Source organism: Kwoniella shandongensis, chromosome 6 (assembly GCF_008629635.2).
Source record: "Kwoniella shandongensis chromosome 6, complete sequence".
Lineage (NCBI taxonomy): Eukaryota > Fungi > Basidiomycota > Tremellomycetes > Tremellales > Cryptococcaceae > Kwoniella > Kwoniella shandongensis.
This window is the reverse complement of record NC_089292.1, coordinates 581,280-602,215: the sequence shown is the minus strand read 5'-3', so window position 1 is coordinate 602,215 and position 20,936 is coordinate 581,280. Positions and strand designations below refer to the sequence as shown.

The 20,936-nt window shown below is 50.6% G+C and overlaps 9 protein-coding genes across 9 annotated transcripts; 4 read left to right on the top strand and 5 right to left on the bottom strand.

Annotated features, from left to right (window-relative positions):
• Positions 1-274: 274 nt before the first annotated feature.
• CI109_103540 (uncharacterized protein) lies at positions 275-1,813 on the top strand (the record flags this gene model as incomplete). The annotated part of the gene is made up of 5 exons (XM_032005704.1): positions 275-886; positions 960-1,129; positions 1,210-1,348; positions 1,407-1,505; positions 1,589-1,813. 5 exons carry the CDS (start codon positions 275-277, stop codon positions 1,811-1,813), a joined length of 1,245 nt encoding a protein of 414 aa, XP_031859951.1.
• A 200-nt stretch (positions 1,814-2,013) lies between these two features.
• Positions 2,014-4,094, bottom strand: CI109_103539 (uncharacterized protein; the record flags this gene model as incomplete). The annotated part of the gene is made up of 8 exons (XM_032005705.1): positions 2,014-2,215; positions 2,340-2,536; positions 2,632-2,819; positions 2,989-3,069; positions 3,151-3,263; positions 3,353-3,563; positions 3,651-3,822; positions 3,936-4,094. The coding sequence occupies 8 exons, from the start codon at positions 4,092-4,094 to the stop codon at positions 2,014-2,016; spliced, it is 1,323 nt and encodes a 440-aa protein (XP_031859952.1).
• Positions 4,095-6,382: 2,288 nt separating this feature from the next.
• On the top strand, positions 6,383-6,809 carry CI109_103538 (uncharacterized protein; the record flags this gene model as incomplete). The annotated part of the gene is made up of 2 exons (XM_032005706.1): positions 6,383-6,428; positions 6,502-6,809. The coding sequence occupies 2 exons, from the start codon at positions 6,383-6,385 to the stop codon at positions 6,807-6,809; spliced, it is 354 nt and encodes a 117-aa protein (XP_031859953.1).
• Positions 6,810-7,075: 266 nt separating this feature from the next.
• On the bottom strand, positions 7,076-8,805 carry CI109_103537 (pH-response regulator protein palC; the record flags this gene model as incomplete). The annotated part of the gene is made up of 5 exons (XM_032005707.1): positions 7,076-7,288; positions 7,362-7,968; positions 8,029-8,431; positions 8,485-8,566; positions 8,620-8,805. 5 exons carry the CDS (start codon positions 8,803-8,805, stop codon positions 7,076-7,078), a joined length of 1,491 nt encoding a protein of 496 aa, XP_031859954.1.
• A 339-nt stretch (positions 8,806-9,144) lies between these two features.
• Positions 9,145-10,696, bottom strand: CI109_103536 (uncharacterized protein; the record flags this gene model as incomplete). Its single annotated transcript, XM_032005708.1, has 7 exons — positions 9,145-9,540; positions 9,606-9,654; positions 9,709-9,775; positions 9,851-9,951; positions 10,015-10,045; positions 10,122-10,400; positions 10,483-10,696. 7 exons carry the CDS (start codon positions 10,694-10,696, stop codon positions 9,145-9,147), a joined length of 1,137 nt encoding a protein of 378 aa, XP_031859955.1.
• Positions 10,697-11,017: 321 nt separating this feature from the next.
• Positions 11,018-14,965, top strand: CI109_103535 (uncharacterized protein; the record flags this gene model as incomplete). The annotated part of the gene is made up of 19 exons (XM_032005709.1): positions 11,018-11,097; positions 11,212-11,314; positions 11,385-11,622; positions 11,698-11,990; positions 12,069-12,449; positions 12,502-12,571; positions 12,622-12,775; positions 12,832-12,919; positions 12,978-13,051; positions 13,118-13,272; positions 13,336-13,380; positions 13,435-13,533; positions 13,597-13,616; positions 13,677-13,776; positions 13,842-13,952; positions 14,016-14,224; positions 14,299-14,309; positions 14,370-14,504; positions 14,623-14,965. 19 exons carry the CDS (start codon positions 11,018-11,020, stop codon positions 14,963-14,965), a joined length of 2,709 nt encoding a protein of 902 aa, XP_031859956.1.
• Positions 14,966-15,198: 233 nt separating this feature from the next.
• Positions 15,199-16,623, bottom strand: CI109_103534 (adenylylsulfate kinase; the record flags this gene model as incomplete). The annotated part of the gene is made up of 6 exons (XM_032005710.1): positions 15,199-15,344; positions 15,678-15,900; positions 16,049-16,084; positions 16,212-16,307; positions 16,420-16,505; positions 16,596-16,623. The coding sequence occupies 6 exons, from the start codon at positions 16,621-16,623 to the stop codon at positions 15,199-15,201; spliced, it is 615 nt and encodes a 204-aa protein (XP_031859957.1).
• Positions 16,624-17,007: 384 nt separating this feature from the next.
• On the bottom strand, positions 17,008-19,220 carry CI109_103533 (uncharacterized protein; the record flags this gene model as incomplete). Its single annotated transcript, XM_032005711.1, has 9 exons — positions 17,008-17,059; positions 17,114-17,433; positions 17,484-17,546; positions 17,611-18,051; positions 18,106-18,156; positions 18,206-18,494; positions 18,546-18,786; positions 18,872-19,123; positions 19,190-19,220. The coding sequence occupies 9 exons, from the start codon at positions 19,218-19,220 to the stop codon at positions 17,008-17,010; spliced, it is 1,740 nt and encodes a 579-aa protein (XP_031859958.1).
• A 378-nt stretch (positions 19,221-19,598) lies between these two features.
• On the top strand, positions 19,599-20,554 carry CI109_103532 (uncharacterized protein; the record flags this gene model as incomplete). The annotated part of the gene is made up of 5 exons (XM_032005712.1): positions 19,599-19,614; positions 19,709-19,799; positions 19,917-20,155; positions 20,218-20,268; positions 20,331-20,554. 5 exons carry the CDS (start codon positions 19,599-19,601, stop codon positions 20,552-20,554), a joined length of 621 nt encoding a protein of 206 aa, XP_031859959.1.
• Between the last annotated feature and the right edge of the window lie 382 nt (positions 20,555-20,936).

The following is a 20,936-nucleotide window of genomic DNA, read 5'->3' as shown; positions in this document are numbered from 1 at the left end:
CGTTGCGCTTGTCGTCACCAGTTGTCTTGCGTTCGCAGTTATCTCGCTGACACGCAGCCGAGCGGAGTCATATCACGTGATTGCCATAAGCAATTACGATGCGTTTCTAATTTGATTACAAACTAGTTTTGTAATTGATCCTAGACATAACTTACTGGACGAAGCTGCCTCCACCTCTCGTGTCCTGTCGAGTTTATTCGATCAATCGATATTTCTCTTCCTGCACATATACACACCGCACTCGTGTCCAGATCGAAGTAAGACTGCAACGAAGATGCTGCTCCCTACTCGATCTTCAAGGAGAGCACTCTCTCTCGCTCGTCGAGCACTTCATACTCGAGCACAAACTTATTACTCCCCCACGCCCGATTTCTTAGCTGAACATCTCGCTTCCAACCCTTTACCCTCCTTATCCAAATCTACTTCTCTCTTCCTCCTCTCCACCACGCTCCCTCACCTTGCTCAGAACCTGTTGATCCTCCAGACGTTCTTCCCCAATCACATTGCTTCTTTCTCGATCACTCCTCCAGGTTCTGAACCGACTTTGTCCTTGGCAACATTTACGCCTGACGAATCGGCTGGTGAAGGAGTGAAAGTATGGAGATCGGATCTATCAGGTAGACCACCCGCTGAAGTGGGAAGGTTTCAACGACCAGAGAAACAGAGAGAGGAACAGAGGGTGGAAGAGGCGAAGGGGAAAGAACAAGGCGAGGCGGAGATGAGATTAGCAGGAGAAGGATGGGCAGGGATGTGGAGAGGTGAGAATGAAGTAGGAAGGATAGAAGCGCTGGAAGGTGTGAAAGCGGAAAGCTTTTTGATGTTGAGCGATGGTAGACCAGGTCCAGTCTTGAGAGCTTTAGATGAGTTGTATCCAACCGCGACCAAGGTGAGCCAGTCCTTATAGCCCAGTCCGGCGTGAGCAAACAGCTGATATTAACGATTTGTAATACTATGGCCAGACCGGAATCTTAACAGCAGCCACGCCATTCATCACCGAAAGACCACATACACTACTTCACAACGGCCAAATACATGAGGCCGGAACGATAGGTCTTGCGTTCACAAACTCTGCAACGACAGAAACGCACTTCGGTCTCAGTGCTATGACAGAACCAGTCACCATCTCTGGGTAAGTTGTGTCCCGTTCCGTTCCACATTCATGGCCTGTCTTCCCTTCGTACGCTGACACAGTCTTTTATATGTTTACAGTGCCCAAGGTAATATGTTGTTGTCGATCGATGGGACAAACTCCAACCCCACGCAAATGCTCATCGGTGCGATCCAAAGACGGGGCGGAGTTGGTCTCACCAAAGATGAGGATTTCTATCTGGGCCTTTTGGAACAGGGTGTAAGTGGGACAATGGACGTCATGAGCGGCAGCTGGCTAATCAGGTACGGTGACATAGGACGTAAAGCGAGTCGTCAAGATTCTCAGTGGGGATCCTAGTCGTGGTGCATTGTCCGTAGATATGGAAGATCCATTACTGGTCGGTCAAACTGTTCAGGTGAGTGTCTAGCATATACCCATACCTCCTTGTCCTGTGCTCTACACCAGCTGTAGAAGGGTTGAGCTGACACTCCAACTCAGTTCATGCACCGATCCACTCCCGTATCTCCTGTCCACCCCTCGCCATCGCTATCGTCCATAACATTCTCCTCCATTCCCAAATCTGACGAGGTCGATGACGTCCCAGTCGGCACACCCCGCGTTGTTGATGGTTTCCTCGGCCTGAGCGAAGGTGGATTCATCTATTCCAATCCTTCTTCGGCCATATGTACTGCTCCCGGCGCTACCACGACTTGGAGAATATGAAGAAGAGGATGATGATGATGCATCGGTGTATGTGTATGCGATTACGAAGCTACAGTACGAGTACGAGTACGAGTATGATTGTCCCTTCCGATTGTGACTCGGTCTTGTCTATCTCCATCTATTCATCTATCTACGAATGTCCGTGTCCGTGAGTACCTCTTTTGATTGGAGAGGAAAGCCTTGCTGTCGTGCCAAGACAATCACGACGATCCACAAAGCGACTGCAAAGAGTACTTGTGATCGTTCGCATCCTGAGGGATCCAGCCACCATCAAGACCGGACTTGTAAGCCCAATCACTGGCTGTCTCAGTCTTCCATGTCCAGTGGAAGTATCCTTGTCCATTCTGCTCATACACCTGAGTTTGGGCATCGTAGAACTTCCTCATGAATTCCTTGTATTCGCTAGGGGAGCGACAATGGACATCAGTTTCAGCGATTGAGATCGATTCGATGAGGTGAGGCAGTATAAGTGAGAGTGAGCCACGATGGACACGGAGTGGGAGAGTTTCGTCAATTGGATACTCACTTGGAGAACTTGGACTGGTCATTGGACTTGTCAGAACAGGTACCGACATATGGAGATCCAGAGTACGATCCGTCGTATCGAGCGCCAATACCTCGTCCGTTGAGCCATTTCGCACAGTCCGTAGTAGCAAGAGACCATTCGCCGACCATCAGCCATAATGGTGATTGGGAGTATGTTCCGGCTTTGGAGCAGATACCCTACATGCAAACATCAGTCAAATGGTCACCTCGCAAAGCGATTGCAGGACTACAGGACAGTATTGACGCGATGATGACAGATTCAGACCACTCACGGAGATGTGCTGATCCCATGTCCAAGTTTGGAAGTCATCGTTGAACACTTGATAGTTGTGCGTGTCGAGGAATACACCTTCGTAGTTTGGCGATGTCATATAGTTGTTGTAAGTAGAAAGAGGTTGGAATCCATCGTGAATGACGAGCTCGAGTCCTGATTCGGAGTTTGAGCCGTCTTTTGCCCAAGCTGCGGAGCATAGATAGACTGTCAGTTTGGTCCTTCAACTGACATTGACCGGTACGAGACATTGTGGGACAGAAAGGGAACGCGACTGATAGGCGGCAAATTAATCGTTTGTCCGAGACAGGAATGATGTCGCTGTATATACCTGTAGCGAATGCTTTTCACAACTCACGATATCGTGCCGCTCCGTACGCATCATACCAGTATTGTCTAGTCGTCTTCAACAGCTGATCATTGAGGTATGTCGCAGGTTCTGCACAACCATCACCCAGACTCATCAGCGATTGTACACTTCAACGAAGTGACAGACAGTCCAGACACTCTGGCCACTCACCGTTCAGGAGACCCAGCATTGTGACGACTTGGTAGTAAGCTGGGTCTGAATACTTCTTGCTAAGCTGTCCAATGATGTTGATCGATCTCTGGACATTGTTATAATCGTTTTGCCTATGGTCGTAACCATCATCAACACCTAACCTCACTCTCCTTGTCACAAAGGCGGCGCAAATCTGAGATAGAACTGGACGCCAACTAACCAAGTAGCATCACCCCTTCTGCCAGAGTTGTCGTACCCATTCTGACTACCGGGTACACCGTGCAAGTCAATCAAGACTTTCAGACCGTGATTCTTCGCCCAGCCGATCGCTTTGTCGAGGTATTCTGCTTGACCTTGATGGTACGGTTCGCCAGCGGAGATGTCGTATGCCCAATAACCGATAGGTATTCTGACGTGGTTGAGACCGGCAGCTATAAAAGAATCGAGTGATCAGCATCATGTGGACACACAAGAAGGGAGCGTGGCCGAAAGGGCAGAAAACACAGTGATGGACTTACCAGCGATCTGAGCAAAGTCGTCCTCTGTAAACCAGGTGTTCCAATGGTTCACCAAAGCGTTGTGAGCCGTGTTGTAATCTTGGTATTGACCGAACGTGTACTCGTCGATAATGCCATCGTTGCCCGTAGCTTCGAACAAGGAAGGTGTGATGAATGGCTCGATGACTAGCCACTGTGGTGCAGATGCAGTGTCAGCAAAGATACATGACGTCCACGGACCAGAGCATCGAGGTATCTGACGAGGGGAAAGAGGAGCGGTGATCGTGGCAGCGATGCAAGACTCACTCCACCAATGTTGACACCCCTAATCTTTTGCGAACCATATGACCATCCTGCATTGATATCCCTTCCTTGCTTATCCGCACGGGGGGAGGGCGACGAGGACGAAGCAGGAAGAGCGGAGACAGCTCCGAGAAGTGCGAGAAGTGTCGATAGCAGGAGCATTGTGTTGGAGTAGAGTGAGAAGAAGATGGAGATATGAGGGTGTGGGTGTGGCGGGGTGGTGGATTATTATGTGGCGCGGGGAAAAGACTGAAGGTGGTGGAAAGGAGGTGGTTAAGAGAGATGTCAGGTTTTGTTGTGTTCGAGGAAGGGGAAAGAGTAGAGAAGGTCAGTGAGGTAAGAGAATTGTATAAGAAAGAGATGAATGAACGAGATGAGATGGGATCACAACTCACAAGGACAAGGACAAAGCGGTATGTGGTGTGTGGTGTGTGGTGTTACAGGGGGTAAGAGTAACACACGCTAAAACGTCCGCGCGCAGTTTCACAAATCTCTATGACGTCTCCTCGCTACCTGATCCTTTTTGTATCGTTCCCCTCGTTCGAGACAACAAAAAGGTATTCGTATGACGAGTCGTGGGCTTAGAGGAGGGGGGGGGGAGGGGGGCGCTTGGTAATATGTGATGTCTCGATTGCGGGCGTGCGCAAAGATGTTGGATGAACCTGACTTCTGATTTAAGGATGACTATTCTCGTCCAACCGCTCTATACTATTGCTGATAACACGAAGCGGTTCTCAATTCGTTCTATAGTCTAGTCCAGTCGATCTACTTCTACGTTCAATTAGCAGTCGAGCCACAATCCCATCTATCCGTTTATATGACAGTCGAGTCGATGATCTTGCACAACAACAACAACAGCGGCTATCAAGGCATTTCTGAATGAGCCAAGACTAAAAACAACAAGCCTTTCTTACAACGTGCACCGTGCGCCGCATACCGCGACCCGCTCTGGTCCTCGTGCATACATGCCTCCTTCCCCAGGCAGTCAGTCCACTTTGGAATATATCTCCGGGTCGTGCTCTCACCCCTATTACCTTGGATCGCACAGCAGAAGACGTTAAACATGCTTGTACTTATCTACCCTGAGGACTAAACGTCACCAGTGTGAAATGGTGTTCCCGCTTTCACATGCCGCGAGTGTTCACCACTAAAGGTGCCGACTTGGGTGTTCTAACCCCAGGCGGAGTGAATACTGAAGGTTGACGCTTGCAACTTTAGCATGGTCACTAGCGATGTGATGAGATCTGATGCGCGGTGATATTCCACGCTAGTACATTGCGGGGTGTGGAAGTGTTACGAGATACGAAACAACAAAACCCTGAAACGTGCGATCGCTCTCCGTATATTCTCTCGGTGAGGCGGTGAGGCAGTGAGGCGGTACAAAGTACATCCCCATACATGCAAAAATGGCATCATAGCTGCCGACCTCCAGCTCTCTCTGCGAAGTCAACACATATGCATAGACCTTGTACGAACAGCACGGTCCGCTGCAATTCGTCTCATATGGGATTCGGCCGGTAAGGTGAGAGTCTGTTTCTGTTTCAGACCACTCCGATCGAACAACGAGCGCCTGATTTTGGCCGGATAGACAATCCTAACCACACTGAATGTGCGGGCTTGTGCTCAGCGGACGGCGGTGTCATAGCGCATCGCAGCTTGGAAATGCAACAATGCGATGATATTGGAATTCCGACTGACCATGCAATCTAGCCATACGATCGTTCAAGTTTCGTATTGTTTGATATCTTAGGTAATGTGAAACCGAGACAATAGCTGTAGACCAGTCCGAAACACCCTGGTCCAACACATCATAAACACTGATTATAACGTCTATTCTCGTCAACAAGAGCTACTTTTGCCGCTGGATGCCGCTAGTGACGGGTCTATGATGAAGGGAAGACGAACGTGACTTAGCCTTGATCGGCGACCGACCTGTTGCTGACCCCGAGACAGCGAACAAAGTAGCAATCACTCCCCTTATCCATCTTTTCAATATCGGTAGCAAGTCACCACAATGAACCAAAGGAAGATACTGAATATCCACCGTTCCAATCATCAACCATGTCTCGGACCAACCTCCACTTTCCTCTCCTTTGGATTTGCCTCCTCCGGGGGTGAGTACATCCTTTGACGATTGGGGAGACTTTTGTACTTGCTCAGTGGTGAGTAAGCAATATCGGGTTGTACGACCAAGTTGAGTTGAGATTGAAGAGGTATAAGAGGGCTTAAGTTGGGACAATTGCTTGTTGTTCCTCATCAGCTCACAAATAATTTGAACAATCGCAATCAGTCAAGCATTCGGACAGCTAAATTGACAGACTAAAAGTGAAGACTACCTAAACAACAACGAAATAAAGTTGGTCAATATCTCAACGGCTCAAGCTTGTTTCGCTATCATCACAATCAGTGCTCTATCTCAACCGACACACTTAATCTCCACACTTGTAACAATGTCCTCTATCATGCTTATTCGAGAAGCTCGTACCGATCTTACACGTGAGTATAGCATATACCCTAGGATCTCCGAAAGAATGAAGCTGATGATTTCCCTGTACTACCTACCCCTTAGCTTTCTCCCCACCAGATCTCTCTCTCGCTCACGGTCAATGGTTACTCGAACTCTCTACGCGACTGGACCATCTCGCCCATGCCCGAGCCCATTCGTTCGATCTTGATTATTCAGGAACCTCAATCGATGCCGATATCGTAGCTCCTCTCGAAGAAGCAGTAGATGAAGCGAGGAGGATGGTCTGTTCGCTCGGTGGTGAGATGAGAAGGAGGAGCGAGGGGACGTTACCCGAGTGGAAGGGCGCGAAAGCTACAGCGATGAACGAAGCGAGGGATGTGATGGTACGAGCGGGATCAGCGAACAAGTGATTGTAGCATGGCCTGAGTCTGATTGACCACATTGGGCCGATTGACTGATTTTGAAAGTACTGCGCGAGTGACGTTGTAAAGGTGTAATGTCTGAAAATGTATTTCTATGAATCTGCTGTACACTTACTCGAATTCTGCCAACCCTCAGGATTGGGGGTCGGGGAGCATGCACAACATCAAGGGTTCTCAGTTACACCCTAGTGCATATCTGCTACCTGTACATGATACAACAACGTGATTGTAACACGCCAGCAATGTCCGCGCACTCAATAGTAATTACCCTTCCCAGCATAGTTCGCCTCCACCACCTCATCCCTCTCCGCATCCTCGCCCTCGTCCTCACCATCGGCGTTGTCCAACCTCGCTCTGCGATTCGGCTCAAACTTGCTTGGGGGAGGAGTGAATGGTTTTGAAGCGAAGATAGAACGACCCGAGGATGTCATCAACGATGACATAGGTGGTATGGGTTGAAATGCAACCTGCCACCAGGGGGAGTGGAATCAGCTCGGGGAGCAAGTCGGCGGACGGGGTGGTCGACTCGACTGAACTCACCGTATCATTCATCTTTGTATACGTTTTGATCCAAGCCTTAACATCCTCCACTTCCCTTTCCACTCTTCCCTTTCTCGCCTTTCTCTCCTCCTTCTTCCTCTCGTTGCCTCTACCCAAACCTAAACCCTTCATCTTCTCTCTCATCTTTGAATCTTCCAATTTTTCCAATTTCTCCTGAGCATCTTTACACCATGCGATCGCTTCTCCCACTTTCGCGCCCTTTCCATTCTCCCCCGCATCAACCCCCATCCATTTGTGCGAGAGCGCCAGAGCCAACAATGATTCTTTGCGCAGATAGCGTTTGAGAGGCGGTATGATTTCACCTTCTACAGAATCGGCTTCTGGTAATTCTTTATCTTTATCCAACATGCCGAAAAGTTTTCGATGAGATCCTTCTCCCGAGAATGATGGGGAAGTCTGATGTACTTTGAGCAAAGCTCGAGATGAGATGTACATCTTCGTGACGTGGAGATATAATTTGCCCAGCAAGGAGGCGGAAGGATGATTGGATGGTAAAGGTGGACCAGGAGGAGCGAAGAGGGTATGTGGAAGGACTGGTAGGAGTAATTTTCGAATAGCAGTGAGATGAGCATCCGCAAGGAACATCCTAAACGGCGATAACGGAAACGTCAATCGAAAATATCCAAACATCTGACTATGTACGTACGTTGATAAACCCATGAAAGTCTCACGACTCGATTCAGCTGGCCATCTATGTTTGCCCAATCTTCCCCCGCTAGCAGATTTGATTGGTTCCACCGTCAAACACACGTTTTCGGCAGCCCATTCTGCCACCCCACTAGCTTGACAGAGCAAGTCTACCGCTCGTGTCAGACCTGCCGCAGTCCGTTTCTCATCTTCCGTTGACATATGCGGTGCTGCTCCTGCCGACTTGGACGCGCCAGCTTGCAGTTCGAATACAGGGAGAGATGCCAGGATGGAATGGGCATAGTTCGATAGAGCGAGCGTGTAGGTGAGGATGACGAAGAGGTGTTCGCCGTGAATGGATATGAGCGGGAGGAGGGGCGAGGTCATTGTGTAATGCGTTAAAGGTGCGCGCCACGGGAATGCTAAGTCGAGCAAGCAGTCAGCTGGACGTCCTTGCCCACAACCGTCGACTCACTCGGCTCTCCCTTGAATAGCAGCTCGTCGGCATCTAGACAAGCTACGATACCGCGCAAGTACGGCAAATACACCTGTACGGCCTACGAGAACTGTCAGCTACCGTCTTGGAGTCTCGACGGGAATTGTGGCTCACATCAAGCACGGCCAACGCGCTTGAACTAGGTTCGTTCTCCGCAACCCCCTTCAAGGCCAGGTGTAACCTTGTCCTCGCTGCTGTAGCTTCAGAAAGCACAGAGGTGTAGCTGGACGACGGATCATGGAGGATGGAAGAGAAGGTGATCAAGGAGGTGGTGGGTAGTGGGAAGAGGTATGGTGGCATTTTCGTTCGAGCAGTCAAGTTGGTGAGCGGGTAAGCATGAAACAATCAAGGTTGATGATATTGAGGCCAGATCGGTTGCCATGTAAGCAAGTTGAATGCCAAGAATCGGCTGGGCATTGGCCGCGGTAGATTCAGATCCGGCCACGAGGAAGTGGAGAACAGGTCCATCTCCGTTTGTTGACAAGAACGAAGCACGCCGCGGTCGGTTTGCAGGCACTCATTTTCTAATTCCTTTCGTTGAGATTTATCACAGGTACAAGCTTGGTGAACCCGATATCGGCCTTCCACCTCATATAGCTTCAATGTACAGGCGGTCATGACTATGCATATGCATCGTGTCTACTTCCTCCCACCACCGTTCGACTGCTTTCCTCCAATCTGTTTTCTCGCATCATCAAATCTCCTAACCACGACCTGACATTGCGTCACCGCACACAACTGTTTACTCTTCCCCTTGACCTCCTCGTTGAACAACTGCAATCCCGCTGCCTTCTCCACATGTTCGACAGGGACGATGAAGCTTCTCAGATCCGCTTCGTCCGGGATCTCTTTATTGGGCAAGACGAATGCGCCAATCGCGAGCTCTTTGATGGTTGAGGGCGAAGTGAAACCCTTCTCGTTAGGGTTAGAGGAAGGTTTTTGGGGGTACGAGAAATCGGGTCGAGAGGCGAGGATCACTTTTGCGAAATGGGTAGGGACAGAAACAGATGGTGGGTTTCCGATGACTTCGTAGGACTGCCCCGAGCATTATCAGCACAGCACAACGGTGACATACCCCCTGCCATAAGTCAACAACTCACCACTCGCCATTTGCCATCTGGCTGTCTAGCCGGAAGGTATAGGGGGACGCTATTTGACCTGCGTTAGCCATCCGTGCATTGATTCGCCAAACGAAAATCTCACGTGAAAACGTAAACATCCTCGAAGTTGCCAGTCAACCTTCTACAGAAATCCTCGACGTATGCCCAGTCTGTCCAAATACCAATATCAGCGATTTCTGTGTATGTGGTGAGCAACAACGGGAGGGTTGCGCTATCTCACTTACAATGTCGATTGAACCCGTCTCCGACTTGAGGGGCGATGTTGGTGAGGTAGAAAGTCTCGTCCATTGCTTGTTGTGAGATTTTAGCGTCGGCTGCGGGGACCCTACAAGGTTGTCCATGTACTAGTCAGCTTATGTCTCCCAAGCACAGGCACAGTATAGCTGACATGTGTCCTCGATCGTAACCACTCTTGAAATCTGTCAAGCACCGGTTGTCAGTTTTTTTCTTCGGTCACACAACCGGAAGTGACGTGACATGTTATATCTCACTTACAGTCCTGCAGCTTCGCTCTGAAGAACTCCGGTACACCTTCATCCTCCATGAAGGTACTCTTCGATCGATCACCCTTACTCTTCACCCCACCGGACTGTCCACTCGTATCAGCTCCTCGGGCAACTTCCAAAGGGACAGGAGTCGTTCCCGGTGCTGAGGGAGGGGGCGTCCGAGCGAGCGAAGTCTGAGTGAGATGTTCAGCTGTCCATGCTGGATGACGAAGTCGACGATCGTATGCCGCTGTGTAAGCTGTTCGCTTGAGTATATCGGGAGTAGGACCTGGGCAAGCCATCGGATATCAGTCCATTTTCACGCTACTTTAGTGCAGGGCGCGCAAGATGTTGGGGTTCTGTCAACTTACCAGGGAAACCACCTGCGAGAATAGCACCTCCACTAGCAGTCGGTATCACAGCTTTCGACGGCAACTGCCTTCCACCTTCGGGCGGAGGTGGTGGAAGTTGGACATTACCACCAACAGTGGGAACTCCCGGTGTCTTTCGAGGGTAAAACACTCCAGCTCCTACACCCAGAGTAAGACCCGCTGCGAAGAGCAACGAAGGGCCGAGAGTGGGCATGGCGGCTATTGATACTTTACAAGGGTCGGTGTACAGTGCAGGTCGTTAAAGGAGAAGACGTGTCGTTTGACTTTTTTTTGGATTGCCAGTGATGGAGGAAAGTGGAGGTGAGGTGATTACAATGAGAGTTGTAATAACGAATAGAAATGGTTCCTATTCCCATTACAAAATGACTCTGACACTCCAACGGAAACAAGAATGACACGCGGCGCGAAGAAGCGAAGATCAAATCAATCAATCAATTGCATCCCATTTCAGTCTACGATTTCAGACATATCTTAGCACTGACACTAAACGTAGAGCAAGTAGAGAACCGCCAGCATGTCGACAGAGTACCTTATGAGCGATATCGGGGCTGTCCTGGACGCTCTCATGGGCTCAGCTGACGAATCGAGACAAGAGTGGGTGATTTGATTTTGCGAATTGGCGGGCCGAGAGAATCGTTGAAGATAGCGAACGAAAGTTGTTTGGAGTGCTAGCGAATCAGCTAACGACGTCTATTCATTTCGTCCCAGAGCCGAGAGACATTTACGACGACTGACTATCGAGCAGCCTGCAGAGGTACTGTTGCTTCTCGCTCAAATCGGTGCTCAAGGTGTGGGAGGTTTCCAGCTAGACGTGAGTGAGCAATTCCTAACGGCTAGTCGAAGACGCTGACTATACTTTGTCTGATCGGATGGTTCAACAGCACCGACTCCTGACTCTTATTCTGCTCAAACGTCTGGCATTTAAACCCCTCCCTGGCCTCTTCCTCAATGCTCAAGCGCAACATGCGACAGCACCATTTGATGTCGTTCGCGAAGTCACAAGAGGTCGAATAGAGACCGTCCTCTGTGCAGGACTGAAGGACGAGATGGACGTGAGGATGCGCAAAGGGCTTGGTGTTTGTGCGGCTTCCTGGGCTCAAGAGAGCGCGATACGACATAGTGAGTCGAGACTACCTCACTAAAACAACTTCGACATTGGTGAATGTATCGAGCTGACGTCGTGCGAAATCTTAGGACCGTTATTGCCCCTCCCACCGGTACTACTAGAACTCACCACTTCCCCTCAACCTTTCCACAGATTTACACCTTTCCAACTACTCGATATGACACCTACTCTCTTGGTAGATTCCGTCAGCGACCCACTGCCCGCAGATCAATTAGCACAAATCCTACTGGCAGGTCTGAATGACCCAAGTGTGGACGTGAGAGTGGAGGCTATGAAGGCAATGCGAAGTGTGTTGATGGAGGGTGTGACCGGGAAAGAGAGGGAACAAATAGGTGCTCAACTAGTCCTTCAAGCGTTCCAGGTATGTTGTCGCATTCCCCGGACTTGGATAATGCAAAGTAACTGAACAAGCGAATGCTGACATCGCAAACTCATCTAGACTCTCCCTCAATTACCACCAAATCTCTTATCGCACGCACTCGTCCCCCTCGTCGACCTCGCCTCTCTTCACCCACATCTATACATCCCCTCACTATCAGCGATACTTCCATATCTCCTCTCTCTCCTCTCCCCACCTGTTCAACCCCAATTACAAGGGTATCAATTCTCCTCATATCCACCTAGTACGTTATCGCAAGAAGACTGGGAAGAGATTGCGAACCCCGCTACGGAGATAATATTGTCGCTTGCCGAGTTAAGATATACGCAAATTGGTGCATGGGAAGGAGGGAGAGTGGGAAGAGAGATGGTTGGACTATTGATTGGACGACAGGTGTCTAGCTTCGAGGAGGATTGCCAAGATTGGGTGAAAGCGACAAACGTAAGTGAGACTGCGTTCGTGGTGTTCTTGACATCGGCTGACTATCTGATAGCTCGATGAAGAGGATGAGGATTACCCTATATTTGCAGAGGAAGCCTTCGATCGATTAGCAATGGCTCTAGGTGAGCTAATGACAGAACGAAGATGTGGTCATAGCTGACACAGTTCGCAGGAGGAGAGGCAATCTTGCCTTCATTGTCGGAGCAAGTCCAGCCGTTACTAGCACAATCAGATTGGCGATGTCGATACTCCGCCTTGATCGCTATCGCCAGTATAGCGGAAGGATGTCTCGACGAGCTACAACCTAGAATACGAGATGTCTTGACGTTAGTCCACTTCCTGTCAGCCGAGAGACTGTCTGTAATCTGATGCTCCTGCTCAGAATCATCTCACCGACTGCAAAAGACCCTCATCCGAGAGTTAGATATGGGTTCTTGCAATGTATTGGCCAGCTATGTACAGATTGTGATGTGAGTAGCCCGTTCCCTTCCTCGTATGGCTACCAACAGCTAACCGTACTTCACCCAGAAAACGTTACAAACTGCTTTTACGGGCAGTGTTCTTGAGATCTGCTTGACATTACTAGACGATCCGATCATGAGGTCAGTACAACCATCCTTTTCCCAATGAGGTGAAGTATCCAACTGAAACGTTTTCTTCTGTCTCAGAGTGCGAGCCCATTCAGCTGCGTGCATGACAAATTTCTTCCAAGATGCCGAAAGCACATCGATCTCGCCTTTCTTGGAACCTGTGATCAGAGGCTTGGTCAACTTGTATCAGAGCGGTCCGCTATACGCCCAAGAACAGGTCCTAGCGACGTTGTGTGAGCTACACTGGTCATGACTGTTGAGGAAGGACGAAGCTGACATACTGACTATGAATCAAGCCAATGTTGCCATCAGCGCCGAACACACATTCACACCTTACTACCGTACGTCACCTTCTCTCAAGGGGTAAAAGCTGTTGCTCACACGTCAATGAGTAGGCAGCGTTATGGACCTCATACTGCATATTCTGGCAACCAGCACCGACAAGACACAACGAAAACTGCAGGGTCGAGCCATGGAGTGTGCCAGTATGGCAGGTGAGCAGCTGAAACATGCCATTAGAGACACATGAAATAGCTGACATTTGTCTGTCTGTGAAGGGATGTCTGTTGGCAAGTCTGTAAGTATTTTGGTAAAGCTGTGGTCTGCGACACCAAAAGCTGAACGATAATCGGTGTAGACATTCGCGCCTGACGCGGTGAAGCTCGCTCAACTCATGATTGGCATTCAAAACCAAGTCGTAGACTCCGACGACTGTCGAACGGGATATTTGATGGAAGGTAAGTTCTTTTTGACCTATTGATCAGTTTACTCTCTGTGGTGCACTAATTACGTCGTTCTATAGCATGGTCCACACTTTGTCGAACACTGGGAGACGACTTCACACCGTTCTTGACTCATGTTGTGCCGCCTTTACTGAAAGCGGCGTCTTATAAGCCACCCAAATCATCACAGCGTGAGTCTAAGGAAACATCACTTGTATGACGGAATTCCACTGACATGCTGTGAATACCTCCAGCTTTGGCGACTTTTGAAGACACACCAAATGATGTCGAGGAAGCTATTGCGACAGCCAACACAGCCGAGATGGATGAGAAAGTGCTTGCGTACGAAAACTTGACGGTGTATGCGTTCCAGATGAGGGCGAGGTTCGAGCCTTGGTTGGGTGAAAGTATGGCTCTGAGTCTGGAGGGATTGACGTTCCCACATTCTGAGGCGGTCAGGGAGGTGAGTCACGAGTGCGTACCAGGTTGAGCGGGCAGTACTGACTAATGGCTCGGTATGTATTGAAATCGGTTCAGGCTGCGGCATTGTGAGTGCAACCTATCTTGAGTTTTGTTTTTCATGCAATCGCTAATTTATATGATCATAGCTTGGTTCCCGGTTTGCTGCAAGTTGCCAAAGACGCAGGGTCGTGGAATGAGAGTCCGGAGAATCTGGTACAGGTTTTCCAATCTGTGATTAATGCGATTGTGAAGGAGCAAGATTGGGCGTTCCTCGCGTTATTGTGAGTGGTAGCGGTCTCAAACAGAACCATCCTCCCTTCTCTCCTCTTGTGCTCCCCAAATACTGTTTGTGATCATCTCATTGACCAGCTTTAACACCTATTCGTTTTTGGTTCGTAGATACAAATCCTTCACCGACTCTCTACACGTCATCGCAACACCTTTACCTCCTAACCTCTCCTCCCAACTTCTCACTCAGACCAAATCCCATCTGTCCGATCTCCATTCTTCGCGAACAGATCGCGAAGCACAATCTGCTTATATGGACGAAGCGGATATCGAGCTGTATCTCGAAGAACAGAGGGATGAAACTACCGCTTTGGACATGATGGGTAAGAGTCTGGATATGGTCCTGAGAGTTGGTGCTCAGGATGGAGAGATACGAAAGGAGGTCGAAGGGGTGAAAGGATTGATCAAGGAGGTCAAGAAGAGGGGATTGAGAGGTAGTAAAGAGTATAGATAGGCAGTCCTCTCACAGCGTGGTATGTGGGCGTAGTCAGACAAGATACGCATCATAGTGAGTCGTGCCACATAGTATTTGATGATTTGCATTAGAGATATGTATGGAGCAAACTATGTTCTCTACTCTCATTCTAACTCATCTCCACCTCACATCGGAACATGTTCGTATGAATAATGATCGCACTATCGCTCTACTACCATCTGCTGTGAAACACAGCCATCCCCAATTCCCGCTTAAGCAGAAGCAGACGCGATGAGACCCTTGTCAGCGAGGTATTTCGCGATGATCTCCACAGCGCCAGCGACGTCGGTCTGGTCTGTACGGATGTGGATCTCGGGGTTCGTGGGGGCTTCGTAAGGTGCTGAGACGCCGGTGAAGTCTGGATAAGTGATTTGGAAGGGAAGAGTCAGCGAGAGCGACATGATATTGGTGGTGGTAGCGGGACGGTCACGCAAAGAACAGGTGGGAGCAAGCCTTATGTGAGAACACGAACAAGGCACAACGTCAAAGGGAGTCAAGCTTGTCTATTTGGACAACTGTGCCAGCGGTGATGTTCCACTGCCAACTCCAGCCCCATGGCCGGATAATTCCCATGGCACACTGACTACTCTCCCATTGCCCATCTCCGACCGGATCTTACACCGCCCGCCCGTCCGCCCGCCCCATCCCACTCTTGCACGCCCTTGCTCGCACCCGCGCTCTGCGAACTCACCTTTGATCTCTCCAGCCCTTGCTTTCTTATACAGACCCTTCGGATCTCTCTGCTCCACCACATCCAAAGGCGCATCCACAAACACCTCAATGAACGGAAGACCGGCTTTGATGTGCAAGTCTCGGGCAAGTTGACGGTCTGAGAGGTAGGGTGAGATGAAAGCTGTGACGGAGAGGGTGGAAGAGGCAGCGAAGAGGAGAGAGACTTCGCCAATTCGTCGGATCTACGAGAAGAGTCAGCATTGGTGTGATTCGGGGATTATGATTGACATTGTTAGGAAATGGGGAACATGTACATGTACAACATGAAATCGAAATCGAGTGCATATTGGGCTGGCTTTGAGTGGAGGAGATAGGAGATAGACAACTCACGTTCTCAACTCGAGAAGCTTGGTCGAATCCAAGATCCTACATCACGCCCAACACATCATCAGTATCATTCTCAATTCCCGTCCAAGCTCTTTCATCAACACCAGCTGCTACGACGCTGTGACCACGAGCCAGCCAGCTGTTTGCGTTCGTCGCGCCGACTCACCTTGTTCAAGCCGAATCGGATGTTATCGCCATCCAGTCTGTATGCGTGGAGCTTCTTGTGGAGCAAATGTTGTTCGAGAGCAGTAGCGATAGTGGACTGCAGGTAGGGTGTGACGTCGCTCAAATGATCAGTCATGCTCTTGATCAATGCAATGGAAACAAAACGATTGAGGTTGATGGGAGAGCGAAGTGGTGTGACAACTACTTACCTTGCCTGACGCACTGAGACCTGTCAACCAGATCGTAGCGCCCTTCTGACCAAGAAGTCCATCTCGCTCATCTTGAGTGACAGCTCCTAAATCACCACAAACACTCTTAAATCAGCGACCGTTCCTCGTCCTCGAGCGGGACGCAGTGTGCGTTCGGGTCAAAGAAGTACACTCACCAGGGTGGAAAGTGATGTTGGTAGCCATTTTGTATGTATGCGTGTGAATGCTTTGCTTGTAGTGTATGTAGTGTGGTGTAGAGATTGAGTATGGAGTATGAAAGTGAAGTTAAGATGATGATTTTGTTTTTATGCTTTGATGACGGTGAATGTTAAGAATATCACGAACTATCAATAGCACGCAATTCCTGGAATTCCCAAATCATCAATTCCCGATTTTTATTTCAGTTCACCTCCACCCTGAACACAACACAAAAGATAAGATAACCAACCGCCTGCACCAGAGGACAAATGGCTAGTAACCATTGCCGCATTGCTCTGCATTCCATTGTTCATGACAAATCTATGTACAACCATCTTCTTCATCCCGACCTCGCACATCCTGCATCGACATGCGTCTAACATTCCCTTTCTATCCTGAGAAACCGACCCCTCCTCCTGAAGCGTTACCACTAGCGTAGGTCCTGTCAACATCGTTAGCACCTTGTGACCTACTTTCGTATAGACACATCACTCACTTCCTTCCACCAGACCAAGGCCTGGGCGCAGGGAACATCCCTTTCATCGGGAACGTCCAACTGCCTACCACAGCCGGTGGTTCAGGCACATCTTCATCATCCTCATCGCCGAAGTCGCCATTACCTCCATTCCCATTGATATTTGAGAATCCGTTCGACGCTGGAGTCATGATAGGAGGGGCGATCGAAGCTCTGTTTCCCGCAGCGGGTGAGAGACCGGGCGGAGGCGGAGGTGGAGGGAACGCGGTGCCGGCTGGCTGAGGTCGTATACGCTCGGGCGTCGGAGACGGTGGAGCAGCTCGGGGAGGAGGAACAGCGCGCTGCTGGTTGAGTCAGATCGCATTGCTAAATCACAGAGAGGTACACTCACAGCTGCGGGACTAGGTCCAGGGGGAGGCGGTGGAGGTGCAGAAGGTGGCGCTGGTGGAAGTCTCTGCGATGTCAAGCATAACAAGGAATCAGCCGAAGTTGCGCGTGATTATTCAAAAGTCACTCACGGTTGCAGGGCTGGGTCCGGGAGGGGGTGGAGGAGGAGCTGGGGGTGGCATACTCCTACCGCCGCCGCCTCTGGCAGCAGGACTCACAGCGCTCGGCAAAGGTGGAGGCGCGTCTTCTTCTTCTTCCTCATCCTCTTCTGGCTCTGATTCATAAGCTGGTCTGGAAGGAGCAGGAGGTGGAAGAGAGCGTGGCGGAGGTACTCGTCTTGGACCGCTTGCAATTGCAGATGGGGCTGGCGGCGCCGGTGGTGGAGCAGGGGGAGCTGGTGCTGAATCAGACGAGAATGAAGAGGGAGTAGGTCGACGAGGAGGAGACGGCGCGCTGAGATTGGATGAAGAAGGGAGAGGTGGAGGAAGTGTTCGCGCAGGAGCTGTTGTGCTTGGCGTGCGAGACGGCAAAGCGGGTGGACCGGTCGGCCGAGGTGGAGGAGGAGGAGCGCGCTGTGAAGGAACGTCAACACTGTGTGCAGTTGGAAGTGACAGGTGTACACGTACAGGAGCATGAGAGCCAGGTGGTGGTGGAGGAGGCGGAGGCGGGATAGAGCGCTATAGCTGATGTCAGCTGATTCACCTACTCATGAATCATCACACTTACTCCAGGTCCTGAGCTTCCGGGTCTGCTAGGCAAAGCTGGTGCCCTCCCAGGTAAGGGTGGAGGCGCCGGGGTATGTCGTGCGGAGTGACTCGGTGGAGGCGGAGGCGGAGGAGGCGCTGAGGGCGCAGACCGTATAGGAGGAGGTGGAACACGACCAGGGGGTGTTGGTGCATGACGAGCTGGAGGCGCTGGCGATGGGGGTGCAGGTGGGGGTGGTGCCCTAGAGGGCGCGGGTGGGGCAGGGGGAGCTCGAGGAGGTGCAGGTGGTGGGGGAGGCGCAGGTGGTGCACTGTCATCTGACGTCAGTATATTCATATCTTGTACAGTCTTGTGGACGTACCTTCGGACAGGAGGCGCAGGTGTATTTCGACTGGGAGGTCCCCCTGGTGGAGGTGGAGGTGGGGGAGGCGCGGCAGGTGGACCTCTTGAGGGTGCAGGAGGGGGAGGGGGAGGTGCTGGAGGTGCAGATCTTGGTGGACCACCAGGTGGTGGTGGCGGTGGGGGAGGTGCTCCAGACGGTCTAGGTGGCGCTCTACTTGCTTGAGGTACGGCCGGTGCTTTAGCAAAGCTATGTGAGCCAGCTGAAATGGGCAAAAACAATACAATGTCAATCACGTTGCGCTCATACCCAGAGACTCGTAAGACAGGGCAGACGTATGCACTCACAGGTCGCTCTGTCTCCAGCTTTCTTCAGAGTCGGCATGCCGCCCGCGAACAGTCCAGCAAGTTGAGAAGCAGGATCATTCGCTGAAGGCGGAGCGGGAGCAGCAGGAGCAGAGCTAGAAGGCACTCGAGCTCCTCGTGCACCACCACCACCACCGCCCCCACCGCCCCCACCACCACCTTCTCCAGGTACGGTGCCAGCAACGAGAGGTTTGGATTTGTCAACGGTGGTAGCCTTCTTGAGACCTTTACCCTCTATTCATTCAAAGTGCAGCAAGAGTTGTCAGCGGAAGAGGCGACTGTGATAGGGAAGATACGTACGTTGTATCTGTGATAGCAATGCAGCGTTCATCGTGAATACTGTCTTTGTCCTAACAGGACGTCTAATGTGAGTGGACTATCTACCTGATAGGTCGTTGATGTCGAAGGAAGAACAATCGACAGTATGTGATACTCGTAAGCTGTGTCTGCGGTGGTCGCTCGGCGGCGTCAACGTCATGAGCGGTGACGGTGATGGTGATGATGGGATAAAATGATGAAAATACAATGGAAAGATAATATTCCCGTAACCGGGACCTGTATACAGTAACCGATCAATGACCACCTATACTAATGAATGCTTTCATATCTTGTTATTGACACTCATCTCCATAGCTATTCAAGACTTGGTGCTGCTTGGGACCCGACGACCTCAACAAGGGCTTATATAGAGAGGACACACACAGACAAGATGAACTTTTCACCATGTAAGTGGAATAACCAGTACAAGAACCGCTCAACCGTTCCCACACCGCTTTATCATCTCAACCGTTCCCAGCTAATTGCATACTGATACGGTAGACCAACCGCCACCTGATGTGCCCTCGACTGATCCGCCCGAGTCATCGAAGAAGAGTGGGAAGGCAAAAGTGAAGAGACCTTGGTTCACTCGGTGAGTGGATTAACTCCTGTTCTAGCAGGTGTGAGCCGTTCGAGGGAGTGAGAAAGGAAAGAACGCCTCGTCAAGCTGTAACAATACATATCTAACGGCCACATCCTCACTACTTAGAGACCAATCGTCTTACAACAACTCTTCATACCAATCAGGCGGCTCTCTCTCCGACCCCACATCCGTTCCTCAAGCATATACGAACGATCCTGAGTCTGCTGCGTTTCTGTCTAACGGCGGTGGTGGCAGTGGTAGCGCTTCGGCTGGAGATGTGGATAGGGCGAACGCTTGGGAAAGCAGATTCGGTTGGAGGGTCGATGTCATGGCAGGTGCGAGTTATTTAGGCGGACCTGTTACTGGTGAGTCAAGACATAAGTCGATATCTCGCGCGAGATGTGGCTGACATCGTTGTCTTTGGTAGCGTTGTTGTTCTTGATATTGGAGACGCAAAATGATTACGTTCGGTTCCACTGTAAGTGCCTCTATTCAGCCTGAGTCTCAGCACATGCGAACGGGCGCTGACTCGGTGCACAGCTTACCAATCCGCACTCCTCACCACACCCTTGCTCACCCTTCTTCTGATATTCAACCTCCTCATCCGCTTGCCCGCATTCTTCCGGTGGATCCTCATACTCGCCAGTGTCGGCGTTACACTCTATACAAGCTTTAGAGCGTGGAAAGATGCGCAAGACGGATTGGGAAGGTTCTGGTTACCTTATATCGGCGAGATAGCAGAGCGATGGGTCAGTGAAGAGTAGACATGTGGTCGCGACGCCAGGCGATCAATGTGGGATGGATGACAGTTGTTTCTTTCCGGTCCATAGGGGGACTTAGATAGTCAGATGGATACACGTATGCATGTACATCGTATAGCGGTTGTGGTCTCTTGCGTTGTCGTTATGAGCAGCGCAGTCATGCTGGACATTGGGTGCTGTTGCAATGCGGATTCAGGGTGTTGATTGATTGATCGGTGCGGTGTACGCCGCTGTGAAGGCGCATCTGCGAGCGAACTAATCGTGAATTCGCCCGACTTTGCCAAATACAACCACTACCATTCTTGTCATATCTGTCACAATAACCCTGCTCACGATAACGGTCCGCTGAGCCACGACAGCTTGGGAAGTGTAGCTGCCTGCGATC